Below are 13,384 nucleotides of genomic sequence, written 5' to 3' on the forward strand. Positions count from 1 at the left end.
CTATCGCTCCGTTTTCGCTAGGTTTGCAATGTCTACGTGGTGTAAGTTCAAGCTTTTCCTGAGTTTCCTTATAGTCACATATTGATATAGTAAAGTAAGTACGCCCCCTCAGACTCCTCAGACCCCCTTAGACCCCTCAGACTCCTCAGACCCCCTCAGACCCCTTAGACCCCTCAGACCCCCTTAGACCCCTCAGACCCCTCAGACCCCTCAGCCAACAGACAAGTTAGGTTTCCATCTGTCCTACCGGCAGCTCCCATCCATTACATCATATTTGGTTATATAGTATTCTTATAATTAACGCTATAATCTGCGATCTGCATTATGTTATTCCCGCTATCCTGCAGACGACTAACGGTCGCATCATTTCAGAGAAGCGATGAATTTGGCTAAAAAACGAGATTTATTTAACTGAACGTAAATAAGTAAAAAAAAAAAAGGTTGCGTGAGGTTTTGTATGTAAAGTAGAGCTAAACAGGTCGTCCATGAAATGTGGTCCTCAGAGTCACCTGAAGCGCCTGAGTGGGTGGAGCTTCCATGGGATGTGAAGCCGTTTACCGGAAAAATCACTCAAACTGCGTGTAATTAAATATCTGAGTATACTTGTAGCAATGTCTTTGTTCGCTCTTCGTCTTGCAGAGTTCCGCTTCTGGGACTACAGGTTTCCCAAATAACGTTTCGTTTTCAGTCCCTTCCTTCATTTTCAACTTTATAAATAAAATCCCAGCAGAGAGATCTGGAGGACGAGCAGGAAGAGCAGCGCGGCGGGGCGCTCCGGAGAGGCGCTGGACACTGGAATCAGAGAAGCAAACACGGGTCAAGCAGATCTGACAGGAAATGGATTTAAGGCGGGATTGAAAGGTTTCAAAAATATTCAGTTGTTTGTAAAAGCAAAAAAAAAAATTATTCTCTTAGCTGATAGTAGTTTTTACTTGGTTGAGGTTTACCATTTCTGCCTGCTGGAGAGACAGTTTAATTATCATTACTTTCTGTATTCACCTATATAAGCTACCGCTCCTAAGTATACAGTCAGGAGGATGAGCTGTGAACCCCTCTATTATATCTGTGGTGGTTTCAGTGGTAGATTCATGTAACAGCATCACACAGACTGAGAAACTGGCTAGTTTCAGATAGCATAAACCCAAGTAGATCTCAGCTGGTCAGAATGAGATCACATGACCATTTGAGGAAGAAGAGGCCTAGGGGCCCCAAATCTAAGAAAAAAACTAACCAAGGTAACAATAGCCAACATATATATAAATTTTTTTAAGGGCCACTTAGTGGTTTTTTCTTCATTCGTGATGCAGCTCTACCCTCAGTATATATATATACTGAGGGTAGAGCTGCATCATAAATGAAGAAAAAAACACTAAGTGGCCCTTAAAAAAATTGAGATCTAATTGGGATCATTAGTGGTGAGTCCGGCGGTGTCCACCTCCCAGGAGGACGTGCAAATACAAAGAATAAAGGTAGGGATAAGTGGTTGTAGGCGCCGTCCCATGTCTTTCGGAGGCTCGAGACGGATTTCTGAGCCCGACTCCTCTGTCTTTATTAAAGTTACTCCAGCATACGGCAGATGCGTTTCGGGGCCGGTGCGCCCCTTCCTCAGTTCTTTAGCTGGGGACACCCTGTACATATAACAGGGAATTCGTTGACAAATAGGGGGATATTTACATGAAATTCAATTCCTAATAATAAAAAGAGTGATTTATAAGAAATAAGAAGGAGAAGAAAACCAGCAAAGCAATAATGACCTTAATAATGGTGCCATGAGGAGTGATGAGGTGCGGGCCTCCAGTGTAATCACTGGGCTCATACAGTCTGGATGCATACGTATAGCGATATAATGAACTGCATGGTAGTAATATCTACAACATCCCGCAGAATAACATAAAACACAGATAAAACATCAAATCAATCACTCTGAATGTATAAATCCATGATATAAAGCAGAATCTACAACAGATGTGATATCTGATGGCTGAAGCGGTATGAGCTCACCCGCCGCCACAGAGGGGGGGGCGCTATCTGAATAAATGAATGTTGTAGATATTACTGCCACGCAGTTCATTATATCGCTATACGTATGCATCCAGACTGTATGAGCCCAGTGATTACACTGGAGGCCGGCACCTCATCATTCCTCATTGCACCATTATTAAGGTCATTATTGCTTTGCTGGTTTTCTTCTACTTCTTATTTCTTATAAATTACTCTTTTTATCACTTCAATGTTATGTAGTTACCCCCCTATTTGTCAATATATTCCCTCTTATATGTACAGGGTTTCCCAGCTAATATACTGAGGAAGGGGCGCACCGGCCCCGAAACGCGTCTGCCGTATGCTGGATTTATTCTTATTAAAAACCGAGGAGTGGAGCTCAGAAATAAGCCTCGTGCCTCCTTAAAGGCACGGACTGCGCCTGCATTTATTCCATATATTGCGCTCCTTAACTCCATTGGCCACCTTAGGATCCGCCCATTTTTTGTCTCACACATCTTTGTTTTGCCCTCTCGGTTTTCCTTCGCTACGACCCGCAGGATGAGGCTTTGTTTTCCTCACACTTCCCATTCTTACTATTCTGCACATCAACATTTCATTTTTATTTAATTTTGAGGGTAAAAAAAGGAAAAACAATTACGGTCTTCCTCCATGTTTTATATTCATCTGCCCTAAATGCGGACAGCCGGTTGTTACACGCGGGGCGCCAAATATAGTTTTATTTTATATGTATTTTATTAAGTATCTCGTCTTCCTTTATACAAAACTTTCTTTTCAGTGTTTTCCCCCATTAAGGTATTCTACCCCCCGGTGTGTTGTGCGTACAGATACTTTGTGCGCAGGAGCCTATTGGAGTATATAACAAGTACTCCGTGATGGACGGCTGCGGGGGTCATCGTCAGATCTGGAGCGGAACATGATGTCACTGCGACCAGCATCACTCTTACAAATGTGACATCATCGGCGACAGGCTCTAAGACAGATACTGCATGAACGAAGCCTAAGAGACCTTTCGCACGGGACGAAGTTACACCGCAGGACGCAGCCAAATCTGCAACTACGAAACTCCACACCAAAATCTGCAGGTCTGACTGGTTAGGATGCAGAATTCCCGGCAGGTTTTGAGACATTTTCAATTCTGCATCAGTAATCCTGTAGATAGGAGATCTTGTAATGGCTACAAACATACATGATGTTAGAGCAGCTTCCAGGTTCGTCTTATCGACCCTTCATCAGGCTAAGAAACTAGTTTGGTTGGCACACAAATATAACATACAAATACAGAGGAGGGGTGGGGGGGGGGGTTGGGCAGCCCTATTGATCTAAAGAAATGTTCCCACAGAAATCTGAGACTTAAATTAACAGCAATCTGAGCAAAGAGATAAATACATGGATTGTAGGAATGTTGCCATCCAATAGGCGGCGCTGTAGAAGGCATTTTTCCATCTCCTTCTAAGTGCAGTTTGTAAAGTAGGGATAACAGACATCATAAAACTGTCACATTCCTCGGCTCAGTGAACTGATTAACTATTTATCTCTTTGCTCTGATTGCTGTTATTTAATGTCTTAAATTTCTGTGTGAACATTCATTTAGATCAAGAGGGGTGCCCCCCCCCCCTGGGTACACCCCACTCCCCTCCGGGTGCCCCCCCATCCTGCACCTGTATGTTATATTTGTGCCCCATCCAAACTAGTTTCATTAGCCTGATGAAGGGTCGATAAGAAGAGCCCAGAAGCTGCAGTAACATCATGTATGTCTGTTGGCCATTACAAGGTCTCATATCTACAGGGTTACTTGGCTTCTCTCACTGAGAGCAATCAGTCTTTACTGACGACTCCGGACCACACAGGGAGCCTGTAGTTCATGGTACGGAATGTACCGCGACTTGCGGTGCGCCGTGCGGCCTGTTCCACGCTGTGTGAAAGGTCCCTTAGATGTTCGCAAGAATAGAGGTTTGTTCCCGTGATAGGAAGCTCGGGACAAACGGTCTCGTTCGTGAAGGCCTCACCTCGGCAGCTTCTTCCGTCTTCCTGAAGAGTTCCGGTCACACAGCTACAAATCGGTCCATCCAGTCGACTCGTACAGATTTGTTCGCACCCACCATTTTCTTCGCACCAGTCCAAACCTAGGAGGTAATAAGAGTGACAACATTGTGATTGCGGGTCCCTCATACATTGTGGGATCCACAGACCAACCCCATCGCCAATGCCGTCTTTCGCCACGGATCAAATTAGTGAATTCACAGCAAATCTGCAGGCGACAAACGGATCCTGCCAGGAATCCATCACAGATTGTCTGCTGCGGGTAATACGGCCCGTCCTTCCCTTAAGGTGTAACGGTGCCGGACGCTTGCTTTACGTACTGCAGGCGCACAACACGATATTAATAAGTGGGATAGATGTCCTTCACCGGCACGGCACATGTAAACCTCGTACAGTGGATATGAGGCCGCGGGGCGTACGGCTACAGAGCGCCGCTATAAACTGTCACTAGTACTGACGTTTCCTCCTGATGGGGCCCACGGAGATGATCTGCTCCTTGGCGTCCTGCACGTGATCGCTGGCACTTCGGGAATTCTGGGGGCAGTTCTGTCAAAGCGGAGAAAAATGGAATTACAGTATATGAGCGAGCATTTAATGAGATGCACAGTAAGAGAATCAGCGATGACACGACCGCCCGCCACGGTTTTCTGACTCAATTTGTACCAGAAAACTTAAATTTTCAATAGTAAACCTGCGCCAATGTGGGCGTGTATCGTGAGCGATGCAGCGGCCCGTAGAAAGAGAGCGTTGGGGCGCACTTACTACTGAGATTCAGCAGTTCTCTGGTGCAACACATTTACTACATTCCTTGGGCACTTTTTTAACTGTCTGACAAGGGAATCACACCAGGAATTCCGCTAGCAGCGCTTCCATCACGCAGAAGTCTCCGCTTTCCTGCCCCACGCATGTATGCAAATGAACCCCTCCCACAGCTTCAAGGGGTCTGTAAGGGGTTAATTTTGTTGCTAAGCTATCAAAATTAGAATTAAATAGTTGAAATACAAAATGTGCTTTGGTTAGTTAGGAAAGATAGGAGCCAGGTGGCCAGGAACTGAGTCCTCTGAGTTGTTCAAGGTTTCTGCTTATCCATGGTACATTCACAGGTTGTCCTGGCTCCAAGTTTTCTCTTTGCAGTAGTTCATTAAGAAGGAATGTGTTGTTGTAATAAAATGCTGACCAAGAGATAAGCGCATCCTGCCTAGATAATGGTCTATGGTCTATATAATCTAATGTATTTACTTGAATAAACTAGAATTCATTCTGATCACACACGCTGCTTGTGTTGTCAGCTCATGTCTTCTCCGGGGACTCGTTAATTGCTTATACTAATTTGGACCCAGGCAACATTAGCATTTGGTCTCCTTTGAAAAGACCCCCTACAGGGTCGTACCAGAATTACAAGTTCTTCCCCGGTCACAGGATAGGGGATAACTTGCTGATGGGTGAAGATTTCACTGCTGAGACCCCTGGTGATCTTAAGAATCAGGGTCCCATGTCGGCGGGGTTACTGCACCCCCTGAAGTGAGGAGGAGACTGAAGGAAGCACTGATCACGCAAGAACACTAGCGCTCCACTCACTTTCTGCCGAGTACCCGGTTGGCACCTGCGCGGGTATTTCCACCAGCCCCAGTGAAATGAATGGAGCGTTGACCTGCGTGCTCTCCCAGAGCTCCATTCACAGCGACCTCATTGAGGGGGGAGAAGCGACCCCCGTAGAGACAGGAGAGCAGGATACAGGGGGTCTGTTCTTCACCTGGCAAACTTCCTTTAAAGGCTGCCTAGTAGTTTGCACTGTCTAATTAGACCGGATTAGTAAATAACCCCAATTACTGTCCAGGACACGAGGGCGCAGGGGGTTACATCCTCCTGTCTCCCTGAAGGACGGCTCCCCTCTACTGATGTGTCTGCTTTAGTAAATGCTTTATTTCCCGAGAAATTACAATTCTGGAGCCTCTTTTCTTTGGACGTTACACTATTCCATCCCTCTATTGTTCTTCCTGGAAATTTATCAATTAATCGACAGTGGCGTATTACCAGTTGGGGGCGTGTCCTCACACTTTGCCCAATCACAGCTGTCAGTATCATTCTATATAAGGACACATGTCTTTGACAAGGAGAATGGGAACGCCCAGTTGTTAATTTAATCCTAAAATTTCAGGAGGACTAAGAGAGTAACGGTATAATGCGCTCCAGAATTGTCATTAAATGAGGATTACAGGTATTCAATAAGACAGGCGGCGGCGCGTCACAAGAGCGATACGTCCTCTAAACTTCACTACATCCAAGATACAAATGGGATAAAACGGATGCAGATCAAATCAGCAATTCAGAAGTTCAGACAAGTAAGCTGCGGGATCCCACTGAACCTAGTGCAAAGAGGGGGAGACCCCAGGGTGACCCCACGTTACCCGCCGCCGCCTACGTCAGCGATACTTACGATTTTACAGGAGTACTTTTCGGCGTCGCACAGAGATACGGCGCAGTGCAGGTGGACCTCATCGTAGTCCCCGATGAACTTAAACACTGTGACATGGAAGCGACAAGTCAGAGAAATCCCGTTCTCCTCTATTCCGATCGTGTTGTCTTTGATGTTTGGACACCTGATGAATAAAAAGCACAAACTTGATATTCTGATATAAAATATGGAATGAAAGGGGTCGTGCCAAGATAACAACCCCCCCCCTAAATGCCGGGCCCCGCCGTCTCACTACTGACAATCAGCTAATCTTGTTGGGGGCCATTCTCATACAAGACCGTGTAGTGGTCCAGAGTAGCAGGGCCCCTCCATAAGTATGAATGCATTTGTCTTGTGCCTATGTGTTGTCAGTGTCTTCTAAGTGAGTGATTGTGATGTGCACTGCACCTCTGCAGCAGTGAATGGGTTACTGTCTGGGTTATGTCTGGAAATGTATCTTGTTGTGTGTCATGTGACCTTGTTTTATATAAGTGTTTGCAAGGTGGAATGTGAGGGAGTCTAGCAAGTACTTCTGAGTGCAAGGAAGAGAGAAGTTCTGCTGATTGAACCCCACAGGCACTGATCAGTCTGTGGAGGAGATGGAAGGGACTGAGCAATGGCCTTGTGTGTGCTGGGTCCAATCCACCCAGGCCTTTATGCTAGTGACCTAGAGGACCGCAAGTGTGCGAGAACCCGCCATGCAGTGCTGAGTGCCTTTTCCTAAACATGAGGAGAGAGAGAGACAGAGAGAGAGAGAGATTGATTGCCGGGAATCGAGTCACGCAGATAACTCAACTGAGGATTGTCTGGAGCAACCCGAGAGAACCTCCTGGTCACACTGCTGATTTGCCGGCACCAGTGTCCTGATGGTGGATGAACTTTGTTTTGGACTGTAACTTAAACCTCAAGTAAACGAGCTCTACCGACCGTTCCCAATTTAGCTCTGAAATGTTAGCTCTGTGTATGTGGACTCTTTATTATCACCTTATGGACTCACCGTAGAGGACGGAATGGTGGCGTCACGAGTGACAAGGATTTAAGATAAACCACAGATTGGGTTACCCTTTGAAAGTACCCCCCAGCGGTAACTTGGACAGGTCATGTGCTACCCTCAGGGTGGGAGACGGTAGAGCCCAAATTCTACCCCATTGTCTCCTAGGCTGAGCGCCTGCTCCTTGGACGCTGGAACCGTCTTGTAATAACAAGATGGCACAAGGTCTTCCAGCGCAGCCACTATCATTCATTTTGGGTCATATAGGGGCCTTGAGGTGAAGACCCCGCTTTAGAATGTTTCATGCCTTGATAAAGCATACGATAATAAGGATGTTTACTTATGTAGTTCCATCTTATTCTGCGGCGCTTTATAAATCTGATGGTATAAATGGGGCAAAGTCAGAGGGTACATACAGTAGAAAACGTATAAGCAAATAGAACAGTAGGGGGAGCACATGAGGACAAGTGATTATATGGTTCAATGGCCCGGCCATCATATATATATATATATGGTAGAATAAATAATTCCATGTGACCGCTCACCCGCCAGCATCCACATAGGCACATAAATGCATTGTGGGTAGGGGGATCCTTGATCAGGTTTGGATTGAGAGTGAAGAAAGAGTAGATGGGAACGTGTTGCATTAGAAGATATGATTGGCCTGTCCAATGAGAGCTATGCTTAGGGCACCCTTAAAACTGTGGATACTGGGGATTAACCTGATTGTCTGGGGTAGCACATTCTGGAGAACTGCAGCAGCTCAGCAAAAGTCTTGCAAATGGGGGTGGGAGGTTCAGACTATGGTGGAACTTAGTCTGAGGTCATTAGCAGAGGGGGAGAGCGAAAACAGGGTCGTAGACAGATGAGGGAGGAGATGTAGGGCGGTGCAGCACTGTGGAGAGTGTAGGGCGGTGCAGCACTGTGGAGAGTGTAGGGCGGTGCAGCACTGTGGAGAGTGTAGGGCGGTGCAGCACTGTGGAGAGTGTAGGGCGGTGCAGCACTGTGGAGAGTGTAGAGCGGTGCAGCACTGTGGAGAGTGTAGGGCGGTGCAGCACTGTGGAGAGTGTAGGGCGGTGCAGCACTGTGGAGAGTGTAGGGCGGTGCAGCACTGTGGAGAGTGTAGAGCGGCGCAGCACTGTGGAGAGTGTAGGGCGGCGCAGCACTGTGGAGAGTGCAGGGCGGCGCAGCACTGTGGAGAGTGCAGAGTGTAGGGCGGCGCAGCACTGTGGAGAGTGTAGGGCGGCGCAGCACTGTGGAGAGTGTAGAGCGGCGCAGCACTGTGGAGAGTGTAGAGCGGTGCAGCACTGTAGAGAGTGTAGGGCGGTGCAGCACTGTGGAGAGTGTAGGGCGGTGCAGCACTGTGGAGAGTGTAGGGCGGTGCAGCACTGTGGAGAGTGTAGGGCGGTGCAGCACTGTGGAGAGTGTAGGGCGGTGCAGCACTGTGGAGAGTGTAGGGCGGTGCAGCACTGTGGAGAGTGTAGGGCGCTGCACACTGTGGAGAGTGTAGGGCGGTGCAGCACTGTGGAGAGTGTAGGGCGGTGCAGCACTGTGGAGAGTGTAGGGCGGTGCAGCACTGTGGAGAGTGTAGAGCGGTGCAGCACTGTGGAGAGTGTAGGGCGGTGCAGCACTGTGGAGAGTGTAGGGCGGTGCAGCACTGTGGAGAGTGTAGGGCGGTGCAGCACTGCGGAGAGTGTAGGGCGGTGCAGCACTGTGGAGAGTGTAGGGCGGTGCAGCACTGTGGAGAGCTTTATCGATAAGTGTTAAATATAAACTGTCTTCTACAGTGGAAGGGCATCTGTACAGTGATTGGCACAGGGTTGAAACATCGGTGTAGTGACTGGCACAGGGTGAAGCATCAATGCAGTGGCTTGCACAGGGTGGTGACCAGTATAGTGACTGGTACAGGGGGAAGGCATTGGTGTAGTGACTGGGACAGGGAGGAGACTAGTATAGTGACTGGCAGAGAGTGGAAGTATTGGTGTAGTGACTGACACAGGATGGAGGCATCAGTGTAGTGACTGACACAGAGTGGAGGCATTGGTGCAGTGGCTGGCACAGGGCGGAGTCATTGGTGCAGTGGCTGGCACAGGGCGGAGGCATTGTTGCCGTGGCTGGCACAGGGCGGAGACATCGGTGCAGTGGCTGGTGCAGGGTGAGGCATCAGTGTAGTGACTGGCACAGGGTGAAGGTATTGGTGTATTTACTGGCACAGGGTTGTGACATCGGTGTTGTAGTTGGATAAAAAGATGAATCTGGCTGCTGCATTTAGGATGGATTGTGGGGAGTTTACTGAGGGGAAGACCACCGAGTAGCGTGTTGAACAGGGGCTGCCACCTTGGACACACTTTGTAGAATGCACTGAGTGATATAAGAATACCAAGCGGACAACTTGATTGTACTATATACTTAAGTACTGCAGTGTAGAGTACTTTCAGGTGTTGCCTATTAAGCCCTGCCGCAGACAGAGAGTAATAAGCATTCATGCATGGCATTCCTGGGCGCCTTCAACAAGTCCAGGCTACCATGCCAGCCCATGAATACTCTGCTATTGCACCAAGGATGAGGGCGCTGGAGGGCCCTCCTTTAGCTGTTTAGATGTCACCGTCTGCTTTTTATACAGCATCTAAATAGTTAACAACCACAATTATATCTGGTACCAACTGTGCTAGCGGCACCACCGAGGACACGGCACAGCACTGGCCAAGCAGAGCAGCGCGTGGCGTCTTAGACTTCCGCTGCACCAGCAATGCGAGGTGCACATCAAGCAGTCAGAGCAGTGGTGCGGCCGTGACTAATACATTACATTGCTGCATCCAGTTATATACAGTTATATACAGGGATATACAGGGTTATATAGGGTTATACAGGGTTATACAGGGTTATACAGGGTTATATAGGGTTATATAGGGTTATACAGGGTTATACAGGGTTATACAGGGTTATACAGGGTTATATAGGGTTATACAGGGTTATACAGGGTTATACAGGGTTATATAGGGTTATATAGGGTTATACAGGGTTATACAGGGTTATACAGGGTTATACAGGGTTATATAGGGTTATACAGGGTTATACAGGGTTATACAGGGTTATACAGGGTTATACAGGGTTATATAGGGTTATACAGGGTTATATAGGGTTATATAGGGTTATACAGGGTTATACAGGGTTATATAGGGTTATACAGGGTTATACAGGGTTATATAGGGTTATACAGGGTTATATAGGGTTATACAGGGTTATATAGGGTTATATAGGGTTATATAGGGTTATATAGGGTTATACAGGGTTATATAGGGTTATACAGGGTTATATAGGGTTATATAGGGTTATACAGGGTTATACAGGGTTATACAGGGTTATATAGGGTTATACAGGGTTATATAGGGTTATATAGGGTTATACAGGGTTATACAGGGTTATATAGGGTTATATAGGGTTATACAGGGTTATACAGGGTTATATAGGGTTATACAGGGTTATATAGGGTTATATAGGGTTATACAGGGTTATACAGGGTTATACAGGGTTATTTGTGGCTTCCTTGGCACTGACCCTCCTTCGATGATGAAGTAGCGCAGCTTGTCATTACTGTCTCTGGATGGAGTGGCATAGCATTTATTGAGTATGAGGATCAGATGAGTGGAGTCCGCTCCCACCACAAAGACACCAACAAAGAGGACGTCTCGCGTTGTCAGCACCACTTCCCCCTGACGATACGGATGCTTATAGGATGCATTTTTATATAGCGCCATCTTAGTGGTAAAACTTCCTTCCTGAGTGGGGACCGTCAGATTGATTACACTGCAAAACGAGATGAAAAATCAGCATTACAGTCAAATCTTCCATTTATTAGAAAATCACTATTTGTAAGTTTAAAATGTTAACAGTTTATAAAACTTTGTACATTTTTTGAATGATATAAAATTGTATGTAGGACATCTCTGCCAAAAACGGACCATTATTTTTTTCATTCTCATACATGTTTGAGTTATCAGTCTAATACACACTCCATGGGCCGCCTCTAGCTTGGATACAAGATGTGATATGGGCGAGCATGGAGGCATACACTTAGCTAACTTAGCTAGGACCAGATGAATTACATCCTAGGATACTAAAGGGAGCAGTGGAGGTAATTGCTGAACCACTTGCCATAATCTGCGAAAATTCCTGGAGAACAGGAGAAGTCCCAGAAGATTGGAAAAGGGCAAATGTTGTCCCCATCTTCAAGAAAGGGAAGAAGGTGGATCCAGGAAACTACAGGCCTGTGAGCCTGACTTCTATACCGGGAAGGATCTTTGAACAGATTATTAAACAGCATGTATGCAAGTACTTGGATGAGAATGGAGTAATTACCCAGAGCCAGCATGGGGTTGTAACAAACAAGTCATACCAGACTAATCTAATTTCCTTCTATGACAGAATCACCGACTGGGTTGATCAGGTAAATGCGGTGGATATAGTATATCTTGACTTTAGTAAAGCATCTGACAAAGTATCTCATACCATACGTATTGAAAAGCTGACCAAATCTGGGATTCACAAGGCAACTGTTAGGTGGATTCACAACTGGCTGAGTGATCGTACTCAAAGAGTGGTCATAAATGGCCGCACATCCAAGTGGGAGAATGTATCAAGTGTGGACCACAAGGCTCTGTCCTGGGCCCAGTGTTGTACAGTAGTTTTATATATTATCTGGCGGAGGGTATTGATGGGAAACTGATCAAATTTGCTAATGAGACAAAGCTAGGAGGGATAACTAACACTAGGGAAGAGAGAGGGAGCATTCAAAAAGGGCGGCAACTAACAGAATGGTATTTAACAAGGAGAAATGCAAAGTCCTACATCTGGGCAAGAAAAATGAAGAAAGCACTTTATTTTGTACTGCGGACCCTATTGGTAGCATATTAGTAGAAGGTCCGTACGGCATCAGACTTTACCTAAGCATCGGCCGTATAACCGAATCCAGGGAGATCTTGATGTCCAATTCATAAGCACATGAGAACTCCACGTTGATGGTCCGGTCCCGGGTAATTATGTTCCCGGTGTTGTTGGCGCTTTCTATCCAGACGGTATTTTTGTACATGATGTGAGTGCCGTTAGACTGTAAGGCAATGCAGAACACGTGACACTCGGTAACATGAAATGCAACACAAGAACACAACTACATTTTCCTGTCATTTTTCTCCTTGAGGAGAGCGCCCCACAGGTGTAAGGAGACTTATAGGGCACGCAATGCTCACTGGGAAGTTTGGTATGCAAATAGGAAATAGTACAATGCCTCTTGGGTATCTTTTCCTTATGTAAAAGAATCTGGTTTGCCTTACATCCATAGTCATGCTGCAAGGCCTGGACATTAACTAAAGGCCCATTTACACGCAATGATTATCGCTCAAAATTTGTTCAAACGATGGCATATGAGTGATAATCGTTACGTGTAAACGCTGCCCTCGTTCACTTTTCGGCTGATCGATGATTTTAAGGTGAGCTTAAAATCCATCATTTACCTGGGGAGAAGATAACAGCGACTGCACACTGTGTTCTGCATGGGAATCGGAGCTTACATTGTATTCTGCGCGTGTAAGAACAAAGGAGCTGATTGCAGAGCTCAGACCACATGCTGTGCTCTGCAAACAGCTTCCAGAGGCCCTTTTACACACAAATGAAGCTAATAAAGTGTTAATGGACATTAGTGTCCATTAACACTTTATGCAAAATGATCACTAAAACTGTTGATCTTTCAATCATTTGAAAGATTGTTTTTGCGTGTAAATGAGCCTTAACAGTGAAGCTGCCTTCCAATAGGTAAGGGAAGGAGACAGCCCTGGGATATACCTGGCTAAACAATTACCAAGAGCATAGCCTAATGCAGTGACTTTTGGCAGTCAGAG

General features: G+C 46.4%; 1 protein-coding gene across 1 annotated transcript in view; it reads right to left on the minus strand.

Moving 5' to 3' along the window:
- Positions 1-230: 230 nt before the first annotated feature.
- Positions 231-13,384, minus strand: part of TECTA (tectorin alpha) — a 132,675-nt gene continuing 119,521 nt past the window's right edge. The window contains exons 14-19 of the mRNA XM_066606000.1: positions 12,434-12,597; positions 11,049-11,297; positions 6,482-6,644; positions 4,503-4,590; positions 4,011-4,127; positions 231-792 (exon numbers count right to left, since the gene is read on the minus strand). Coding sequence (XP_066462097.1) covers positions 710-792; positions 4,011-4,127; positions 4,503-4,590; positions 6,482-6,644; positions 11,049-11,297; positions 12,434-12,597 — 864 coding nt within the window. The 3' untranslated portion in view covers positions 231-709. The remainder of the gene's footprint in view (positions 793-4,010; positions 4,128-4,502; positions 4,591-6,481; positions 6,645-11,048; positions 11,298-12,433; positions 12,598-13,384) is intronic.

This window comes from Eleutherodactylus coqui, chromosome 6, assembly GCF_035609145.1.
Source record: "Eleutherodactylus coqui strain aEleCoq1 chromosome 6, aEleCoq1.hap1, whole genome shotgun sequence".
NCBI classification, from domain to species: Eukaryota; Metazoa; Chordata; class Amphibia; order Anura; family Eleutherodactylidae; genus Eleutherodactylus; species Eleutherodactylus coqui.